The sequence below is a fragment of the Mustelus asterias genome, unplaced genomic scaffold (assembly GCF_964213995.1).
Source record: "Mustelus asterias unplaced genomic scaffold, sMusAst1.hap1.1 HAP1_SCAFFOLD_1111, whole genome shotgun sequence".
In the NCBI taxonomy this organism is placed as follows: domain Eukaryota; kingdom Metazoa; phylum Chordata; class Chondrichthyes; order Carcharhiniformes; family Triakidae; genus Mustelus; species Mustelus asterias.
This window is the reverse complement of record NW_027591056.1, coordinates 926-23,640: the sequence shown is the minus strand read 5'-3', so window position 1 is coordinate 23,640 and position 22,715 is coordinate 926. Positions and strand designations below refer to the sequence as shown.

General features: G+C 48.9%; 1 protein-coding gene across 1 annotated transcript in view; it reads right to left on the bottom strand.

Annotated features, from left to right (window-relative positions):
- LOC144487898 (X-ray repair cross-complementing protein 5-like) overlaps window positions 1–21,503 on the bottom strand; it is a gene marked incomplete at its 5' end in the record, with an annotated part of 48,955 nt that extends 27,452 nt beyond the window's left edge. The window contains 2 exons of the mRNA XM_078205950.1: window positions 10,933–11,030; window positions 21,449–21,503. Of these exons, the coding sequence (XP_078062076.1) occupies window positions 10,933–11,030; window positions 21,449–21,503 (153 nt within the window). The remainder of the gene's footprint in view (window positions 1–10,932; window positions 11,031–21,448) is intronic.
- Window positions 21,504–22,715: the final 1,212 nt, after the last annotated feature.

Genomic DNA, 22,715 nt, shown 5'->3' with positions numbered 1-22,715 from the left:
GACCCGGGTTTGAATCCCGCCACGGCAGACGGTGGAATTTGAATTCAATTTTTTAAAAATCTGGAATTCAGAATCCACTGATGACCATGAACCATGGTCGATTGTCAGAAAAACCCATCTGGTTCACTAATGTCCTTTAGGGAAGGAAATCTGCCTTCCTTACCTGGTCTGGCCTACATGTGACTCCAGATCCACAGCAATGTGGTTGACTCTCAACTGCCCTCCAAGGGCAACTAGGGATGGGCAATAAATGCTGGCCCAGCCAGTGATGCCCGCGTCCCACAAATGAATAAAAAACAGGAAATGGCCCATGTTCTTTTTACATAGATACAGGATGATGACCTATTAGGGAGAGAGGCCTCAGAAACCTGCTCTTACACTTTCAAACTTAAGGATCCTGGGGCTAGAACTCTCCTCCTCCTCTTGGCTTTTTAATTTTTCTTTTATAGGATGTGGGTGTTGCTGGCTAGACCATCTCTTATTGCCCTCGAGAAAGTAGGTGGTGAGCCGCCATCTTGAACCGCTGCAGTCTCTGTGGTGTAGGTACACCCACAGTGCTGTTAGGGAGGGACTTCCAGAATTTTGACCCAGTGACAGTGAAGGAACAGCCGATATATTTCCAAGTCAGGATGGTGAGTGGCTTGAAGGGGAACTTGCAGGTGGCGGAGTTCCAAGATATGTGCTGCCTTTTTCCTTCTAGATGGTAGAAGTCATGGGTTTGGAAGGTGCTGTTCATAAGTTGATAAGATATAGGAGCAGAATTAGGCCATTTGGCCCATCGGGTCTGCTCCGCCATTCAATCATGGCTGATATGCTCCTCATCCCCATTTTCCTGCCTTCTCCCCATAACCTTTCAACCCATTCCCAATTAAAAAATCAGTCTAACTCCTCCTTAATTTTACTCACTGTTCCAGCATCCGCTGCACTTTGGGGGAGCGAATTCCAGAGTTTCACAAGCCTTTGGGAGAAGTAGTTTCTCCTCAACTCTGTTTTAAATTTGCTACCCCTTATCCTAAGACTACGACCTCTCGTCCTAGAATGGCCCACCAGCAGAAGCATCCGCTCCACGTCTACTTTATCCTGTTGAAGGAGCCTTAGGTGAGTTGCTGCAGAGCATCTTACAGATGGTACACACGGCTGCCACTCGGTGGAGGAGACTGAGAGTGTTGAAGGTGGTAGATGTGATGCCAATCAAGTGGACCGCTTTGTCCTGGATGGTGTCGTGTTTCTTGCGTGTTGTTGGAGCCGCACTCATCCGGGCAAGTGGGGAGTATTCCATTACACTCCTGACTTGTACCCTGTAGATGGTGGACAGATATTGGGGGAGTCAGAAGGTGAGTTACTCCCCGCAGAGTCCCCAGCATCTGACCTGCATTTGTGATGCGCTATTCAGACACGAGGCTTGAAGCTCAGTAAATGAAAGGCTTTTATTTACTGTTAATGAAACTACCAGAACTTATATACACTATCCCAGACTGAAGGGGTCCCGGCCAGAGCAGGGACTCTTATACCTCTCCCAGGAGGCGGAGCCCAACTGGGATGTGCCACAACACTACAATACAAAGGTGTAACAACCCCACCCTAACCCAACAGCAACAATACCACAGTCCAACAGTAACATATGTACATCCTTGTAGTCCTGGCCAGCCCCTGGCTCAGCACTATCCAGTGGGAACCAACGATGGTTCACCACATTCACCACTCCTTTGAAAACAAAGGCCGGCGGGGTACGAAAAACCCAGAATAAAATGTCAGCAGTCTATAAGTTCAGACGGTCAGGGGGACCGCACCGTCGTTGTGACCTCCTCAATACCGGCGGTGACACCGGAGTAGGCACTCGCAGTGGCGTTCTCCCCAAAACGGCGTCCAGCTGTTCTTCCACGGACTCACAGGCCGGTTGACCCCGCGGTGACGGTAGTCCAGGGGATCCTGACACGCCCTGCGGTGGCGACCATCTTCTGGGCTCAGGCAAGCTGTACATGGGAGTAAAATGGTTAGGCAATGGTCCCGATGCTGCGCGCGCCATGTCCGGGGAAGAAATAAGAGATAATGGGTTTGTTACTGGGGGTATGGGAGCGACAGGGGTTGCTACGTCCCCTGCTGGCGCCAGGTCTCGGATCGAGACCGTGTCCTCTCGCCCGTCAGGGTATGCCACATAGGCATACTGAGGGTTGGCATGGAGGAGATGGACCTGTTCGACCAACGGGTCGGACTTGCGGGCCCTTACATGTCGCCGCAGGAGGACGGGTCCTGAGTACGTCAACCAAGACGGTAATGAGGTCCCCGAGGAAGACTTCCGAGGGAATGAGAACATCCTCTCGTGGGGAGTAGCATTGGTTGCCGTGCACAGGAGGGAGCGAATAGAATGGAGCGCATCAGGGAGCACCTCTTGCCAACGGGAGACTGGAAGACCTTTTGACTTCAACGCCAGTAAGACAGCCTTCCAGACTGTAGCATTCTCGCGTTCCACCTGTCCATTACCCCTAGGGTTGTAACTCGTGGTCCGACCAGAGGCAATCCCGTATGAGAGCAGGAATTGCCTCAAGTCATCGCTCATGAACGACGAGCCCCTGTCGCTATGGATGTAGCTGGGGTACCCGAACAGGGTAAAAAGATCACGGAATGCCTTGATCACCGTGGCAGCGGATGTATCCGAGCAGGGAACAACAAAAGGGAACCGAGAGTACTCATCAATGATATTGAGAAAGTACACGTTCCGATCTGTTGAGGGAAGGGGGCCCTTAAAATCAACACTCAGTCTCTCGAAGGGACGAGTGGCCTTGACCAAATGTGCCCGGTCAGGTCGGTAAAAGTGCGGTTTGCATTCTGCGCAAATCCGACAGCTCCTTGTTACCGACCTGACGTCCTCCAGCGAGTAAGGCAGGTTGCGGGCTTTTACAAAGTGGTAGAGCCGAGTGACCCCAGGATGGCACAGGTCATTATGGAGGGCGTGCAAACGGTCCTCCTGAATACTAGCGCATGTTCCACGCGAGAGGGCATCCGAGGGCTCATTGAGTTTCCCTGGACGAAACATGATATCGTAGTTATAGGTGGAGAGTTCAATTCTCCACCGCAAGATCTTGTCATTCTTGATCTTGCCCCTCTGCGTGTTGTTAAACATGAACCCCACGGACCGCTGGTCCGTGATCAGGGTGAACCGTTTTCCCGCCAAGTAATGGCGCCAATGCCGCCGGCCTCCACAATGGCCTGGGCCTCCTTTTCCACCGCTGAATGCCGAATTCCGGGGCCTTGGAGGGTGCGGGAAAAAAATGCGACAGGCCTGCCCGCTTGGTTAAGTGTGGCGGCCAGGGCGAAATCAGATGCATCGCTTTCCACCTGAAAGGGGATGGACTCGTCTACCGCGTGCATCGTAGCTTTCGCGATGTCGGCTTTCAATTTATCGAAGGCCAATCGGGCCTCTGGCGTTAGGGGAAAAGTCGTGGACTTAATGAGCGGACGGGCTTTGTCCGCGTAGTTGGGAACCCAATGTGCATAATAAGAGAAGAAGCCTAAGCATCTTCTCAGTGCTTTTGCACCAGTAGGTAAGGGAAGTTCAGCAAGGGGGCGCATACGGTCTGGATCAGGGCCAATGACCCCGTTTTCCACCACGTATCCTAGGATGGCTAAACGGCGCGTACGAAACACACACTTCTCCCCGTTGTAGGTCAAGTTCAGGTGAGATGCAGTGCGTAAGAAGTTCAGGAGGTTTGTGTCGTGGTCCTGCTGGTCATGGCCGCAGATGGTGACATTATCCAGGTACGGGAAGGTAGCCCGCAGCCCGTTCTGGTCCACCATTCGGTCCATAGCACGCTGGAAGACCGAAACCCCATTGGTGACACCAAAGGGAACCCTGAGAAAATGATACAAGCTACCATCCGCCTCAAAAGCCGTGTATTGTCGGTCCTCTGGGCGAATGGGGAGTTGGTGGTAGGCAGACTTGAGATCTATGGTGGAGAACACCCAGTACTGCACAATCTGATTGACCATATCAGATATGCACGGGAGGGGATACGCATCCAGCTGCGTATATCGGTTAATGGTCTGACTGTAGTCAATGACCATCCGGGGTTTGTTCCCGCTCTTGACCACCACGACCTGTGCTCTCCACGGACAAACACTGGGTTGTATGATCCTTTCTTTGAGGAGCCGCTGAACCTCAGATCTAATGAAGATCCGATCCTCAGTGCTGTAACGCCTACTTTTAGTCGCGATGGGCTTGCAGCCTGGCACAAGATTCTGAAACAAGGAGGGTGTGGTGATCTTCAGCGTCGAGAGGCTACAGGCGGGGCGCGTTGGGCAATTTGGAGGCTGCTGCTGTTTTCCCACTGCCAGTGAAGGGAGTGGCCCACCATACTGTAGGATTACACTCCTCAAGTGGACCATGAAGTTTAGTCCGAGAAGTATTGGCGCGCAAAGATACGGCAACACAAGGAGCTTGAAGCGCTCGTAAACTGTGCCTTGTACTTTCAAGGTTACCACGCAACTCCCTAGCACGGCAACAGACCGGGACCTCGATGCCATAGAGATTGTCTGTTTGGCAGGTTGAATCTGGAGTCCACACCGCTTCACAGTGTCTGGGTGGATAAAGCTCTCAGTGCTCCCGCTGTCAAACAGACAATAAATCACATGATTATTTACCTGGATATTCATCATAGAACGGTCGAGTCTCTGAGGCTTGGCCTGGTCCAGGATGATCGACGCCACCGTTGGTTCATGAACGCCACTGCAGGCAGCTGAAATCGATGCGGAGGACCCCTGCTGGTCGTTCGTGGTCAGTGTCGACCAACATGGCTGCCCCCATGAATCGCACGTGGGTGAGGGCGCCAAACTCAGCGACCCCTGGTGGTCATACTCCTCCGACTCCGTCGACCGTAATGGCGTCGTCCTGGTCTCGCACGTGGACGAACCCCGCGACAACTTCGACGATGATGACCCAAGCTCTGAAGAATCGCAGGCCGCACTGCCGTTCCTGGGTTTAGATCGGCACACTTTTGCATAATGCCCTTTTTTACCGCATGCGGTGCACAATACAGCTTTAGCGGGACACTTTTGCCGGGTATGCTTCGCTCCTCCACAGAAGTAGCACCGCGGGCCGCACGGGGCTGCAGCCGTCCTCTGGCCCGAATGGGAGCACGCCATTACACAGCATTTCGAACCCGAGGGACGAGGAGGGATTTGCGACTGCTCCTGCCACGTTGTCTCCACGTGGTCCTCCGGATATAAAACTAAGCTCTTTGAAGCCGACTCGAGCATCTCTGCTAACTCGATGGCCTGGGTAAGATTAAGGTTACCCTTCTCCAACAGTTTAAGTCGAATGTACGACGATCCGACCCCGGCCACAAACGCATCTCGGGCGAGGTCGTACATGCTCAGCTCAGCCGACACAGCTTTGCAGTCACAGCCCCTGGCTAGCTGTAGGAGCTCATTGGCATAGTCCTCCATCATTTCGCCAGACTGCCGTCGTCGAGTGGCTAGGAGGTAACGAGCGTGTATCTCGTTAGGTTGTTTGGTATAGCGCTTCTTTAGAAGCTCGAGGGCCTTAGGGTAATTAGTGGCCGCACGAATCGCGAGGTAGACAGTGTCGCTTACCCTCGCATGGAGGACCCGGAGTCTGTCATCATCTGTGGTGACCGCTGCGGAGGCTGCCAAGTAGTCTTCGAAACACTTCAGCCAGTGGTCGAAGGTGTTAGAAGCGCCCACCGCACGTGGATCTAGCGTAAGGCGTTCCGGCTTGAGAATTTGCTCCATACTCTCTCTCTTTTTTTTTCGACGAGAGTTTAACGACAGTAAATAAAATTGATGCGCTATTCAGACACGAGGCTTGAAGCTCAGTAAATGAAAAGCTTTTATTTACTGTTAATGAAGCTACCAGAACTTATATACACTATCCCAGACTGAAGGGGTCCCGGCCAGAGCAGGGACTCTTATACCTCTCCCAGGAGGCGGAGCCCGACTGGGATGTGCCACAACACTACAATACAAAGGTGTAACAACCCCACCCTAACCCAACAGCAACAATAGCACAATCCAACAGGAACATATGTACATCCTTGTAGTCCTGGCCAGCCCCGGCTCAGCACTATCCAGTGGGAACCAACGATGGTTCACCACAATTTGTAACCACAATATTTCTATTCCACCAGGACCTCAAAACAATGCATCCAAGGACTTGTGCGTTTTGAACCTCAGTCTGAGCTGTCCTGCAAAATGGTGCCTCATGCCACAGATATCAGACGGACATATTTTACACAGAGGGTGGTGGGGGCCTGGAATGCGCTGCCAGGCAAGGTGGTGGAGGCGGACACACTGGGAACGTTTAAGACTTATCTAGACAGCCATATGAACGGAGTGGGAATGGAGGGATACAAAAGAATGGTCTAGTTTGGACCAGGGAGCGGCGCGGGCTTGGAGGGCCGAAGGGCCTGTTCCTGTGCTGTATTGTTCTTTGTTCTTTATTCCAGCCAGAGTTCCCCACACCTCCAGTGGAAGTGGGCTCGAGGAGACACATGTTCTGCTCCATGGAAACAGAATCTCATCTGGACTTGAGCTGTCCGCTTAGTGGCTCTGGACGGGCTGAGATTGCGGTAATTAGCAATTAGGTCCAAGAATGGGCATTAAATCTGGAGTTTCAAATAGACTATTCTTATTAGCAGAATATTCATTCCGTTCCTGTGGTCCAGACAAGTCCTGGAGAATTGTGGGTTGTAAACATGTGAAATTTATTTTCAAGTTTTGTGGTTGAGGCAGAAAGGATGTTAACTCAACTGGACAGAGGGACAAAGGAAATGGGATCAAGGAAATATAGAATTTTACATACATGGTGGCACGGGTGGCACAGTGGTTAGCACTGCCGTCTCACTGCGCCAGGGGCCCGGGTTCAATTCCGACATCAGGTCATTGTCTGCGTGGAGTCTGCACATTCTCCCCGTGGGTTTCTTCTGGGTGCTCTGGTTTCCTCCCACAGTCTGAAAGACGTACAGTTAGGTGGAATGGCCATGCTAAATTAACCCTTAGTGTCAGGGGATTAGCAGGGTAAAGACATGGGGTTGCGGGGATAGGGCCTGGGATTGTTGTCAGTGTTGACTCGAATGGCCTCTTTCTGCACTGTAGGATTCTATGATGAGGAGGCCATTCAGTCCATCATGCCTGTTGCCTGCTCTTCATATCAGTGATCCAATGAGAAGACGGTGGGTAAATGTGAAAAGTGCAACCGAAAGGCACCAAATGCATTGATATAGCGCCTTTCCCAATCCCAGATGTCCCAAAACGCTTTACAGTCAATACTTCTGAAGTGTATTCCCAGTATTCCGGCCAATAGTTACTTCTCAATCAACATCACTGAATCAGATTGCCTGGTTATTGTCACTTTACTGCTCCCAGCTGCGTACCTACACCACAACGTGCACAGAGCAGAGTCCCAAGGGAGGGACATACCCCACACCGAGTTTAAACAGACTTGCTCCAGATCTGGGGGATAAACTTGCCTGGTGTGTCCAAGTCATGGAGGACATAAACATGCTTGAAGTCAACAGAGTTCTTGTGCCTCCTCCTGCACTGTAGGATTCTATGATTCTAAGAAACTGTTTTTGAGTCGGTTGGTACTATGATCTCAGACTTTTGCATCTTTTTCCCGATGGGAGAAGGTGGAAGAGAGAATGTCCGGGGTGCGTGGGGTCCTTAATTATGCTGGCTGCTTTGCCAAGGCAGCGGGAAGTGTAGACAGAGTCAATGGATGGGAGGCTGGTTTGTGTGATGGATTGAGCTACCTTCACAACCTTTTGTAGTTCCTTGCGGTTTTGGGCAGAGCAGGAGCCATACCAAGCTGTGATACAACCAGAAAGGATGCTTTCTATCTGGGGACATACGACTCTCACCAACACCTACAGATGCATCATCGAAAGCATTCTTCCAGTTGTATTTCCTTAGTCTCCTCAGAAAATAGAGGCGTTGGTGGGTTTCTTAATGATAGCGTTTTACTCATCTAATAAAATCAAATAACTGGGGATGCTGGAAATCTGAAATAAAAATGGAAAATGCTGGAAAAATTCAGCAGGTCTGGCAGTGTCTGTGGAGAGAGAAAGGATTCAGATCTTTCTGAAGTTGTGGCTGAGTCACATGGGAGGAATACCTTCACTGTGCCACCTGTCATGAAGCTGGAAATGTGTTTGCAAAAATTGAATTAAGAAAGACTTGGAAGTACTGTGAACTGTCAGGGAGATAGTGTTAAACTTGAAGAGGACAAAGACGGGGCTGATGGAATGGACAAGTATCAGATTAAATGTAATGCTGAGAAACGCAAAATGATTCGGCACGCTAGCACAGTGGTTAGCACTGCTGCTTCACAGCTCCAGGGACCTGGGTTCGATTCCCGGCTTGGGTCACTGTTTGTGTGGAGTTTGCACATTCTCCTCGTGCCTGCGTGGGTTTCCTCCGGGTGCTCCGGTTTCCTCCCACAGTCCAAAGATGTGCGGGTTAGGTTGATTGGCCATGCTAAAAATTGCCCTTAGTGTCCTGAGATGCGTAGGTTAGAGGGATTAGTGGGTAAATATGTAGGGATATGGGGGTAGGGCCTGGGTGGGATTGTGGCCGGTGCAGACTCGATGGGCCGAATAGCCTCTTTCTGATTCATTTTGGGAGGAAGAATGCATAGGACACAATATAAAATAAAACAAACAATTCTAAAGTGGGTGCTGGAGCAGAGAGACCTGGGTGTATATGTGCATAAATCACTGAAGGTGGCAGGACAAGTTGAGAAAGTGGATAAAAAGGCACATGGGATCTTGGTCTTTATAAATAACAGCACAGAGTACAACAGCAAGGGAGTGAAAATGAATTTTTACAAAACACTGGTCCAGCATCAACTGGAGTATTGCGTCCAATTCTGGAGATTGCAATTTAGGAAAGATATGACGGCTTCAGAAAAGGTCCAGGTGGTTCCAGGGATGAAAGACTTCAGTTACGTGGATAGATTGGAGAAGTTGGAACTGTTTTCCTTGGAAAAGTTCAAAATCACGAGGGATCTGGACAGAGTCAAGAGGGAGAAACTGTTCCCATTGGTGGAAGGATCAAGAACCAGAGGACCAATGCACCTAACCAGCACATCTTTCCGGAGGAAACTGGAGCACCTGGAGGAAACCCACACAGACACGGGGAGAATGTGCAGACTCCGCACAGTCACCCAAGCCGAGAGTCAAACACGGATCCCTGGCGCTGTGAGGCAGTAGTGCTAACCACTGTGCCACCCTATATAACATCTGGGTGAAGCACTGGCGAGGCTATGGTTTCAGGTCATAGATCATAGAAGATCATAGATCATAGAACCCTACAGTGCAGAAAGAGGCCATTCGGCCCATCGAGTCTGCACCGACCACAATCCCACCCAGGCCCTACCCCCATATCCCTCCATATTTTCCCCGCTAATCCCTCTAACCTCCTCATCTCAGGACACTAAGGGGCAATTTTAGCACAGCCAATCAACCTAACCCGCACATCTTTGGACTGTGGGAGGAAACCGGAGCACCCGGAGGAAACCCACGCAGACACGAGGAGAATGTGCAAACTCCACACAGACAGTGACCCGAGCGGGAATCGAACCCAGGTCCCTGGAGCTGTGAAGCCGCAGTGCTAACCACTGTGCTACCGTGCCGCCCAGGGTCAGGATTAGAATTATCAAAACGTGCGCAGTGTGTTGTACTTAAACATAATAAATAGGAACAGGAATGCTCCACCATTCAATGAGATCAAGGCTGATTTGATTGTGGCCTTAACTCCACTGCCCTGCCTGTTTCCCTCTCCTATCAAAAACCTGTCTCATCAGCATCGAATGTTCTTATTATCTAGAGGTGTACAGCATGTTAGAATCGTAGAATCCTACAGTGCAGAAGGAGGCCATTTGGCCCATCAGGTCAAAAGTAGGGTTCTGAAGACTGTGGAGGAACAGAGAGATCTTGGGGTCCATATCCACAGATCTCTAAAGGTTGCCTCTCAAGTGGATAGAGCTGTGAAGAAGGCCTATAGTGTGTTTGCGTTTATTAACAGGGGGTTGGAGTTTAAGAGCCGTGGGGTTATGCTGCAACTGTACAGGACCTTGGTGAGACCACATTTGGAATATTGTGTGCAGTTCTGGTCACCTCACTATAAGAAGGATGTGGAAGCGCTGGAAAGAGTGCAAAGGAGATTTACCAGGATGCTGCCTGGTTTGGGGGGTAGGTCTTATGAGGAAAGGTTGAGGGAGCTCGGGTTGTTCTCTCTGGAGCGGAAGAGGTTGAGGGGAGACTTAATAGAGGTTTATAAAATGATGAAGGGGATAGATAGAGTGAACGTTCAAAGACTATTTCCTCGGGTGGATGGAGCTATTACAAGGGGGCATAACTATAGGGTTCATGGTGGGAGATATAGGAAGGATGTCCGAGGTAGGTTCTTTACGCAGAGAGTGGTTGGGGTGTGGAATGGACTGCCTGCAGTGATAGTGGAGTCAGACACTTTAGGAACATTTAAACAGTTATTGGATAGGCACATGGAGCACACCAGGATGATAGGGAGTGGGATAGCTTGATCTTGGTTTCAGATAAAGCTCGGCACAACATCGTGGGCCGAAGGGCCTGTTCTGTGCTGTACTGTTCTATGTTCTATCAAGTCTGCTCTGACCACAATCCCACCAGGCCCTATCCCCATGCATTTACCCTAGCTAGCCCCCCTGACACTGAGGTGCAATTGAGCATGGACAATACATCTAACCCGCACATCTTTGGACTGTGGGAGGAAACCAGAGGACCCAGAGGAAACCCACACAGACACGGGGGGAATGTGCAAACTCTACACAGACAGTGACCAAAGCCAGGAATTGAACCCGGGTCCCTGGCGCTGTGAGGCAGCAGTGCTAACCACTGTGCCACCGTGCCATTGTAAACCTAGGGTTCACATTTGACCTACCTTCGTTTTCCTCTGCTTCCTCTGGATCCTCCTCATCTTCATTCCGAAAGTGTGACTGCCAATCCGCCATATCGGCTGGGGAGGAAGTGCCAACTCCCCTGTCAGGTAGAAAAACAAGGGACAACATTAACCAAAGGAGACATTCCTGGATCATGGGATTAGCCCAGAGAAGTGACAGAGACAAGGTGGCAGAATAATTCAGTCACTTTGGACTGAAACAGATTTAAAAACAAAACAGTGCCTTGATTGGTTTCACTTCTTCAAGGGCATACAGCTCTCTCAATCGGAGCTAGTGTAGACCATTCGGCCCCTCAAGCCTGTCCTGCCATTCAATAAGATCATGACTAATCATCTACCTCAACTCCACCTCCCTGCATTATCCCCATCTCCTTTGGCACCCAAAGTTCTATTGATTTCTGCCTGGACTATGCTCATCGAGTGAGCATCCACAGTCCACAGTGGGGTGGAGCGTTCCAAAGGGAGACGTATGGCTCCCAGCCTCATCTAGTGCTGGCCTCACTGCGGTTGATTAATTTTCTCCAGGCAAAGGGTATTAACAGATTCAAGGGAGGTGACCCAGATCAGTCATGAATTAGCTGAATGATGGAACAGACTCGAGGGACCGAATGGCCTCCTCCTAGGTGGAAAGTGAGACTTGGTGTTGGGAAATGTGCCCAATATAAGTCTCTTTTAAATTACACATCTGGATTTTAAATGTTTGGAATGATATACAACAGAGAAGAGCAATGGGAGAAGAAATATAAGTTAGTATTAAAGCAGCAGTTATTGAAATGTGTTCCCCTGGAGGGAGCTGTCCCTTTAAGAGGAGAATATGGCGCTTTAAGAGTGCAGTAAGAAGTCTCACAACACCAGGTTAAAGTCCAACAGGTTTATTTGGTCGCAAAAGCCACTAACTTTCGGAGCGCTGCTCCTGCATCAGGTGAGTGGGATTTCAGTTCACAAACAGGGCATATAAAGACACAAACTCAATTTACAAAACAATGGTTGGAATGCGAGTCTTTACAGGTAATCAAGTCTCAAAGATACAGACAATGTGAGTGGAGGGAGGGTTAAGCACAGGTTAAAGAGATGTGTATTGTCTCCAGACAGGACAGTTAGTGAGATTTTGCAAGCCCAGGCAAGTCGTGGATTACAGATAGTGTGACATGAACCCAAGATCCTGGTTGAGGCCGTCCTCATGTGTGCGGAACTTGGCTATCAGTCTCTGCTCAGAGACTCTGCGCTGTCGCATGTCGTGAAGGCTGCCTTGGAGAACGCTTACTCGAAGATCAGAGGCCGAATGCCCGTGACTGCTGAAGTGTTCCCCAACAGGAAGAGAACACTCTTGCCTGGTGATTGTCGAGCGGTGTTCATTCATCTGTTGGCGTAGCGTCTGCATGGTCTCCCCAATGTACCATGTCTCGGGGCATCCTTTCCTGCAGTGTATGGAGGTAGACAACGTTGGTCGAGTTGCAAGTGTATGTACCGTGTACCTGGTGGATGGTGCTCTCACGTGAGATGATGGCATCCATGTCGATGATCCGGCACGTCTTGCAGAGGTTGCTGTGGCAGGGTTGTGTGGTGTCGTGGTCACAGTTCTCCTGAAGGCTGGGTAGTTTGCTGCGGACAATGGTCTGTTTGTGGTTGTGCGGTTGTTTGAAGGCAAGAAGTAGGGGTGTGGGGATGGCCTTGGTGAGATGTTTGTCTTCATCAATGACATGTTGAAGGCTCTGGAGAAGATGTCATAGCTTCTCCGCTCCGGGGAAGTACTGGACGATGAAGGGTACTTTGTCTGCCGTGTCCCGTGTTTGTCTTCTGAGGAGGTTGGTGCGATTTGTCGCGGTGGCGCGTTGGAACTATCGATCGATGAGTCGAGCGCCATATCCTGTTCTTATGAGGGCATCTTTCAGCGTCTGGAGGAGTCTGTTGCGATCCTCCTCATCTGAGCAGATCCTGTGTATACGGAGGGCTTGTCCATAGGGGATGGCTTCGTTAACGTGTTTAGGGTGGAAGCTGGAGAAGTGGAGCATCGTGAGGTTATCTGTGGGCTTGCGGTACAGTGAGGTGCTGAGGTGACCGTCCTTGATGGAGATGCGTATGTCCAAGAATGCAACCGATTCTGGAGAGTAGTCCATGGTGAGCCTGATGGTGGGATGGAACTTGTTGATGTCATCATATAGTTGTTTCAGTGATTGTTCACCATGAATCTAAAGGAAGAAAATGTCATCGATGTATCTAGTGTATAGCATCAGTTGAAGGTCCTGTGCGGTGAAGAGGTCCACTTCACCAGGCAAGAGTGTTCTCTTCCTGTTGGGGAACACTTCAGCGGTCACGGGCATTCAGCCTCTGATCTTCAGGTAAGCGCTCTCCAAGATGGCCTTCACGACAACGCAGAGTCGCTGAGCAGAGAGTGATAGCCACGTTCCAAACACATGAGGACGACCTCAACCGGGATCCTGGGTTCATGTCACACTACCTGTAACCCCCATGACTTGCAAAATCTCACTAACTGTCCTGTCTGGAGACAATACACATCTCTTTAACCTGTGCTTAACGCTCTCTCCACTCACAATGTCTGTACCTTTAAGATTACCTGTGAAGACTCACATCCCAACCATTATTCTGTAAATTGAGTTTGAGTCTTTATATGCCCTGTTTGTGAGGAGATCTCCCACTCACCTGACGAAGGAGCAGCGCTCCGAAAGCTAGTGGCGTTTGCTACCAAATAAACTTGTTGGACTTTAACCTGGTGTTGTTAGACTCCTTACTGTGTTTACCCCAGTCCAACGCCGGCATCTCCACATCATCAATAACCAGGGCATAGATTTAAGTTAAGGGGCAGGTTGTTTAAAAGAGATGTGAGGAAAAGCTTTTTCACCCAGAGGCTGGTGGGAATTTAGAGCTGACTGCCTGAAAGGGTGGTAAAGGCAGGAACCCTCAGAAGAAGCACTTAGATGAGCACACGAAACACCATAGAATGCAAGGCTACAAATCAAGTGCTGGAAAATAGGATTAGAATAGATAAGTGTTTGATGGCCAGCGTGGAAACAATGAGCCAAAGGGCCTCTTTCTGTGCTGTAAAACTCTATGTCTCTATGACTGTATGTATGTAAAATGAACACTGAGTGTGTGGGTGAGGGCACTCAAGGTGGTGCAGGGTGGTGAGAGGGGTGAGGGGGGGGGCTGCTTTACAATGGTCTTCAGAACTGGGCTAATGTCTCTGTGAATGCCACCTTAGCATCCACTACCTCCATTTCTGTCTCAGGCAGATGGATATCCCGCGGAGGGGCACTACAGGGATGGAGGGAAAATACTCAACTCCCAATTCTCGCCTGCACGATGAATTTCCGGCCCAATGTTCCAGATCAGGAGCCTTCCTTAAATTCATTTAAAACAGGGAAGCTGGATAAACCACCTGAGAGAGAAAGGGTACGTTGAGAAGCGGAGAGGAAGCAGAGTGGGCAGTAACTTGTGTGGAACTTACAAACTAGCACAACCTCGTTTGGCTGAATGGCTGTAGACTTCATGTTACAGTTCACTCAGAGAGTCCGAGTTGCCTTGGTAACCTGAACTTTTCCATGCGTGTTGTCGTCTGGAGCTATGGTCAGTGACGGTTGAGGCTCCAACATTCTTTCCATCACATGTCTGACCAGGAATCTCTCCCACTCTCACCACCTGACATTGGCGTCTGTTTGGAAGGATTTTGCAGGCTGATTTTCAACCTGTTTGGCCGCATTATGAACTCACCTTCCTTGGACATCAAGTCCTGGGGTGGGACTCGAACCTGGAGCTTCTGGATCAGAGGCAGGGACACTAACCCACTGTGCCACAGCACCTCGTATATTTGATGTAATTCTATATCATAGAACAAGAAGTTGTTGATGATGAACTGTTTTTAAGCACGTACAGAACCAGGGAGGAAGGTGAAAGGAACAAATAGAAGTTGTATTGGAAAGAAGAGATTTTTTGGGATATTCCTTAATGGCAGAAATCCGGAGAGTGAGCAGGGACAGAGACACTTGTGGGTTCATGTGCATCTTTCAAGGTGGCTGGACATATTGAGAGCGGTTAGCAAAGCATCTTGGGCTTCATTATTAGAGGCACTGAGGACAAAAGTAGGGAAGTTATGCTGAACCTGTATAAAGCTTGGGTTAAGCACCAATTAGAAGACTGCACTGAGTTCTGGTCGCTTTAGGAAGGGTGTGAGGGTCCTTGTGACAGTGAAGAGGGAGATTTATCAGAATGGTGCCAGGGATGGGGGGGGATTTTAGCTACAGGGTTCGGTTGGAGAAGTTGGGGTTGTTCTCCTTGGAGTGAAGGAGATGGAGAGGAGATTTGCCAAGGGTGTACAAGGTTTAGATCAAGTGGACAAAGAAAAGCTATTGCCGTTAGCTGAGGGTACAAGGACTGAAGGAGACAGAGATGAGGTTTCGGGCAAGGTGTGCAGGGGGGAAAATGAGGAAGGGGGTGAAATCAGATATGATGAAAGATTTCGAAAGGAAATTGGATGGGCACTTGGGGGAAGATAAACTTGTGGGGAGACGGGGATAGAGCGGGGGAGTGGGACTGACTGGATTGTTCAACAGAGAGCTGGCACTAACTCAATGGTCCCTTTCTGTGTCGTGACGATTCTGATTCGCTCAGTTACACACATCTACCCTCAGGAACCTCTGGCTCAGGGAGCAGTAAATAAAATCAGCCAGCAGTCTCTAACAGGGAGAGTGTGTGTTGGGTATGCACAGGGCCAGACTGCGATACCTCTCACAGTCAAATTGCCTGTCAATACATGCTGGGCCCGATTCTACCACCGTGTTGCGCCCGTTTTCGGGTGCAAAAACTTGGTAAAGTCAGGCGTGAGGCGAGTAGCGCAAACCACGCCTGCCTTTGTGCCGGTTCCTCCTTCACCAAGGCCCGAAAATGGCCACGATTAGGACCGCCAGGGGAGGCATTATCCGGCCCAGGAGGGATGTGGTGGGGAGGGGCATTCTATCAGGTTTTTTTTACTGCGCATGCGCAGTTGGAAGCACTGATCGGAGTTGCAGGGTTTCAGGCGCATTAAGCCCCACCCACAGACTTCTTCAGCGCAATTCGGAATCGCTGATATTTTTGCAGGCAGAGTGTGTATGGAGGCGCCTGAGAATGGGTCTAAAAGTCGGATCTGAAACACTCCCAGTTTCAAGTCCCCCCCGTCCAGCACTGAGAATCAAAATGGTAAAATAGGGCCCGCTGTCTGACCTCACTCATAAAAACCACACTTTCAGCAAGGAACCAATTGTTGCCAACACTTGTGACCGGAGCACAGGTCAGCACCTCTGAGAGGAGAGAAAGAGCATCGGTCTGTTGTCCTAAAATCTGTTTAATGTTTATTTATTAGTGTCACAAGCGTGCTTACATTAACACTGCAATGAAGTTACTGTGAAAATCCCCTAGTCGCCACGCTCCGGCACCCGTTCGGGTACACTGAGGGAGAATTTAGCACGGCCAATGCACCGAAGCAGCACGTCTTTCAGATGTGGGAGAAAACCAGAGCACCCGGAGGAAACCCACGCAGACACGGGGAGAACATGCAGACTCCACACAGACAGTCACCCAAGCCGAGAATCGAACTCGGGTCCCTGGCACTGTGAGGCAGCAGTGCTAACCACTGTGCTGCCGTGCCGCCCGATTGAATATCTCAGTGGGGAAGAATGGGTCATCAATATCTTTAGAACATCCTCACCTCGCTTCTCCCTGACCCAAGACAGGTTTGGGATAACACTGTAAGGTGTCTCTTTACACAACACCTTTCATAACATCAGGACACCCACCATCAGCAACGTACTTTTGAAGTGTCGCCACTATTATAATGTAGGGAAGACAGTCACTCATTTGGGCATGGCAAGATCCCACAAAACAGCCAGCAGATGACCAGGTTTTAGCGATGTTGGTTCAGGGCTTGGCTAGAAGTCCCCCGGATGACTCTTCCAAAGAGAATGCCACCTGAGAGGGCAGATACATGGCCTCCCTTTACTGTCTCGTCCAAGATGCAGCAGCTCCAATCTCGCCTTTTGCACCCAAGCCTCTGGAGTGGGACTGAAACCACAGCCGACCGAAATGGAGTTAAGAGTGTGAGCCCCCTGAAGCACCCCCAAATCGAGTGAGTGAGATTGCCCCTCCATTCCCCCCAGTCAAAACTCTGGGTATTTGAAACGGGGAAAGTTTCCCATTTCCCCAGCACCAATAATTGCAAGCTTACTGAGTGTTAATCACCACAGTTAGCAACTGCACTCAAAACTATCTGGGGCAGAATGAACAAATGGAAACAGGATTTAACGCAACAAAATGCACATTCTTAATTACACTGCAAAGGATTCCAGGAAATGGTACATGTGTTTATTGAGAATGAAAGACAAGCTGCACTGAAGCTGCCATTCAAATAAGATTAACACACTCCCAACCTCACCATACCGTGGGTGGCACGGTGGCACAGTGGTTAGCACTGCTGCCTCATAGTTCCAGAGACCTGGGTTCAATTCTGGCCTTGGGTCACTGTCTGTGTGGAGTTTGCTCATTCTCCCCATGTCGGCATGGGTTTCCTCCGGATGCTCCGGTTTCCTCCCACACTCCAAAGATGCGCAAGTAAGGTGGATTAAGCATGCTAAATTGCCCCTTAGTGTCAGGGGGATTAGCTAGGGTAAATACATGGGGTTACGGGGATAGGGCCTGGGTGGGATTGTTGTCAGTGCAGACTCGATGGGTTGAATGGCCGCCTTCTGCACTGTAGGGATTCTATGATTCAAAGTGGGTTAGAGAGAGATTATGTCAGAAATGGAGAGTTGTTTAAATGAGCAAATATGTTAATGCTTAAAAGGTCCTCTTTCTTTCTTCAGTTCCGCTGAAGCATTTTACTGTCAGGATTGTATCTCCCCCCAGCTCCTGGCCTTGCAATTTCATCCTCAAACTAGCCTTGTCCGCCTCTGCCATCTCCTGGTATTCAGTTGCATTGCCGCCCGCAGTCTCACTCTCGGCTCAACATAACTCCTGATTACTGAGGACCTCAGGCCGTCCCTACCAACCTCACAGCCAGGGAAGGCATGCTCACTGTTCTGAAACAGGGAGGAACGTGTCATGTGCACAGCAAGCTCCCATAAATGGCAATGAGATAAACGAACCAACAATCTGTGACGCTGGTGGCGGGATAAGCGATGATCCATACCATCACTAATAGGATCTTTAAAATTATGAAAAGTTTTTGATAGTGGGAGAATGTTTCCTCTTGTTTATTTATTTCAGGAAGGGTGTAAATGCATTGGAAACAGTTCGGAGAATGTTTACTGGACTCATACCAGGAATGGGTGGGTAGTGTTTTGAGCAAGGTTTGGAGAGGTGAACCTTGTATCCGCTGGAGTTTCGAAGAATAAGAGGCGACTTGATTGAAACAGATAAGATCCTGAGGGGGTGTTGACAGGGTGGATGTGGAGAGGATGTTTCCTCTTGTGGGAGAACGTAGAACTAGAGACTCACTGTTAAAAAGTAAGTGGTCACCCGTTTAAAATGGAGAAAAGGTGAAACATTTTCTCTCTGGGGGTTCAGTGTCTTTGGAAGTCTCTTCTTGAAATGGTGGTGGAAGCAGAGTTTTTGAATTAATGCTATTTTAAACCCCTAAGCTAATCCCAATTGCCCACGTTTGGCCCATATCCGTCTATACCCATCTTACCCATGTAACTGTCTAAATGCTTTTTAAAAGACAAAATTGTACCCGCCTCTAATACTGCCTCTGGCAGATTGTTCCAGACACTCACCGCCCTCTGTGTGAAAAAATTGTCCTTCTGGATCCTTAAGTATCTCTCCCCTCTCACCTTAAACCTATTCCCTCTAGTTTTAGATTCCCCTATCTTTGGGAAAAGATGTTGACTATCTAGCTGATCTATGCCCTTCATTATTTTATGGACCTCTGTAAGATCACCGCTCAGCCTTCTATACTCCAGAGAAAAAAGTCCCAGTCTATCCAGCCTCTCCTTATAACTCAAACCATCAAGTCCCGGTAGCATCCTAGTAAATCTCTTCTGTACTCTTTCTAGTTTAATAACATCCTTTCTATAATAGGGTGACCAGAACTGTACACAGTATTCCAAGTGTGGCCTTAGCAATGCCTTGTACAACTTCAACAAACATCCCAACTCCTGTATTCAATGTTCTGACCAATGAAACCAAGCATGCTGAATGCCTTCTTCACCATTCAGTCCACTTGTGACTCCACTTTCAAGGAGCTATGAACATGTACCCTTGGATCTCTTTGTTCTGTAACTCTCCCCAACGCCGTACCATTAACTGAATAAGTCCTGCCCTGGTTTGATCTACCAAAATGCATTACCTCGCATTTATCTCAATTAAACTCCATCTGCCATTCGTCAGCCCACAGGCCCAATTGATCAAGATTCCGTTGCAATCCAAGATTACCTTCTGCACTGTCCACTATGCCACCAATCTTGGTGTCATCTGCAAACTTACTGACCATGCCTCCTATATTCTCATCCAAATCATTTATATTAATAACAAATAACAGTGGACCCAACACTGATCCCTGAGGCACACCGCTGGTCACAGGTCTCCAGTTTGAAAAACAACCCTCAACAACCACCCTCTGGCTTCTGTCATCAAGCCAATTTTGTATCCATTTAGCTACCTCACCCTGGATCCCGTGAGATTTAACCTTATGCAACAACCTACCGTGCGATACCTTGTCAAAGTCCTTGCTAAAGTACATGTAGACAACATCAACTGCACTGCCCTCATCGACCTTCTTGGTTACCCCTTCAAAAACACTCAATCAAATTTGTGAGACATGATTTTCCACTCACAAAGTCATGCTGACTGTCCCTAATCAGTCCTTGCCTCTCTTAAATAATTTAGCAGTAAAATTGGACCCTTCGTTTGACTGAATCTCCCTGGGAAATCCATAACGGGTAAAGAAAGCAAGCAAATCCCCCACAACCTTTTTTGCCTTGATATTCCATAATGGAATTGCGTCTGGAAACCTGGTAGACACATTCATTACGGTTAAAAAAAATACTGGTTCCCACTTCTGGTTTTAGAGAGGGGACCTACACAATCAATGATAACCCGTGTAAAAGGTTCTTCAAATGCGAGAAGTGGCATCAAAGGGGCTGGTTTTATCACTGCCTGTGGTTTTCCTACCATCTGATACATATGACAGGTACAGCAAGATTCAATCACATCTTTATGTAGTCCAGACCAATAGAAATGCTTCTGTATCTTAGCCTGAGTCTTCTTCACCTCTAGATGACCTCCGACAGGTAACTCTTGTGCTACCCACAATACTTCCTGTCTGTATTCTACCAGCAACACAATCTGGTGAACTTCTGCCTATTTCTCATCTGCACTAACTTGCCAAGGTCTCTATTTTCACCTTAAGATTTTACTATTAAGGTAATAGCATTCTGGAATACACTCTGATTCCTTTTCCGAGTCGGCTTTATGATATAAATCCTTTATCACCTCATTTCTTTGTTATAACTCCATTAATCTTTTAGAGCTAGACACCTCTGCCTGATCCTCTACCTGCTTAGGTCTTTCCTTTACCATCTCATCAGAGTGTCAGCTAGCTGGACCTCAATTCCTTCATCTTTCTCTTTTGTTCTCCCACTCCTGTTTTAACTAATGGCTGTGGGATCTTGTCACCACACGATCTGGAAAAATTCCAGGGTATTTTTCTTTTAACTCCTCAGTTCCCTGGTTTTCTTTTGGCTTTTCCACTACAGTGAGCATCAGTCCCTCCTGTGAACCAGCGATATCATTTCCAAGAATAAACTGTATTCCTGGAATAGCCAAGTTTTCCATCACTCCCACTATCACTTACCCAGTCTTGATTGGACTTTCTAGCCTTATCTTACACAGGGGACATACTCCTCTCTCCATTTATTCCACAGATTACCACTCTCTCGGGCAATATTTCAGGAGTGCAAATATTTTCATCTCTTACTATTGGAGACAGACTAGCTCCCATATCTCTCAATATTTTAACTTCTTTACCTGAGGGAGAATTTAGCACGGCCAATGCACCCTAACTAGTACATCTTTTGGACTGTGGGAGGAAACCAGAGCACCCGGAGGAAACCCACACAGTCACGGGGAGAACGTGCAGACTCCGCACAGATAGTGACCCAAGCTGGGAATTGAACCCGGGTCCCTGGCACTGTGAGGTGGCAGGGCTAACCACTGTGCCACCTCGCTGCCCCTAGATACTAATACCTTTACAAATATGGTGTCCTGCATTCTTCCCATTGCAAGTGTACACATGTCACTGACACCATCTTGGGAGTTTAAGAGGCCTCGTAAAGGCTGAATAATGGGCAGCACAGAGATCAGTTTTAACCACCCTCCCCAGAGCCACCCCACTCGTGTTTATAGTTTAACAACACAACACGTGGTGCATTCAGCAACTGCACCAGGAGCAGAACCCAATTGGTCATTTCAAAATGTATCAAAGTGCAGTTTTGGGAAGAGAAATGATTACCGTAAGTTTCCGCCGACAGCCTCGATAGCACGACTCAGCTTGAAGGCACTGACTCCTGTAAAAGGATTTAATTCTTCAGTCAATCATACAGCCTAATGTTTAGCAGGAGCAGTAACTGAACCATGGTGAGGTGTGTATCCGCAGTTGTCAGGGTCAAGTTCATGGATTTGGAGTGCGCCATCCGGGGCACGGAATTACGACAGCGCTCACACAGAACGCTGGCCACACCTCATGGAGTTCAGTTCCAGGCACCCTCCCACAGACAGAACACCAGGTTATGGCGTTAGTCCAGGGCAATTCCCCAGGATGATACAGACCATGAGGGGATTGACTTTTGAAATTTGGCTTATTTTTGGGGGCGGCACGGTGGCACAGTGGTTAGCACTGCTACCTCACAGCACCCGGGACCCGGGTTCGATTCCCGGCTTGGGCCACTGTCTGTGTGGAGTTTGCACATTCTCCCCGTGTCTGTGTGGGTTTCCTCTGGGTGCTCCGGTTTCCTCCCACAGACCGAAAGACATGCTGGTTAGGGTTCATTGGCCGTGCTAAATTCTCCCTCAGTGTACCCGAACAGGCACCGGAGTGTGGCGACTTGGGGATTTTCACAGTAACTCCATTCCAGTATTAATGTAAGCCTACTTGTGACAATAATAAAGGATTGGAGGGAGCCCTTTTCAACCCTGACACTGGGGCTTATTTGGGGCCTTTGTACCAACACATCACAACAAAATAAATCACACAAGGTTGTGCTTTTTTTTTCATTACTTTGTGGGACCCGGGCGTCACTGGCTGCCAGCGTTTATTGCCCGTCCCCAGCTGCCCTTTGGAGGGCAGTTGAGAGTCAACCACATTGCTGTGGCTCCGGAGTCACATGTAGGCCAGACTGGGTAAGGGCGACAGATTTCCTTCCCTAAAGGGACATTAGTGAACCAGATGGGTTTTTCCAACAAATGACGAGTTATAAGGAGAGGCTGGATAGACTGGGACTTTTTTCTCTGGAGCGTAGGTGACTTAGGGGTGATCTTATAGAGGTCTATAAAATAATGAGGGGCACAGATCAGCTCGATAGTCAATATCTTTTCCCAAAGGTAGGGGGGTCTAAAACTATAGGGCATAGGTTTAAGGCAGTGGTTCCCAAAGGGTGTGGCGAGAGAGGATGGCAAGAGTGGTGGGAAGATTCAAGGACAATCAAAGAAACAGTTAAACATGGTTTGAACAAGCATTGTTTTATACTTTCTGGATGTCCCATGATCATATTATAAAGTAG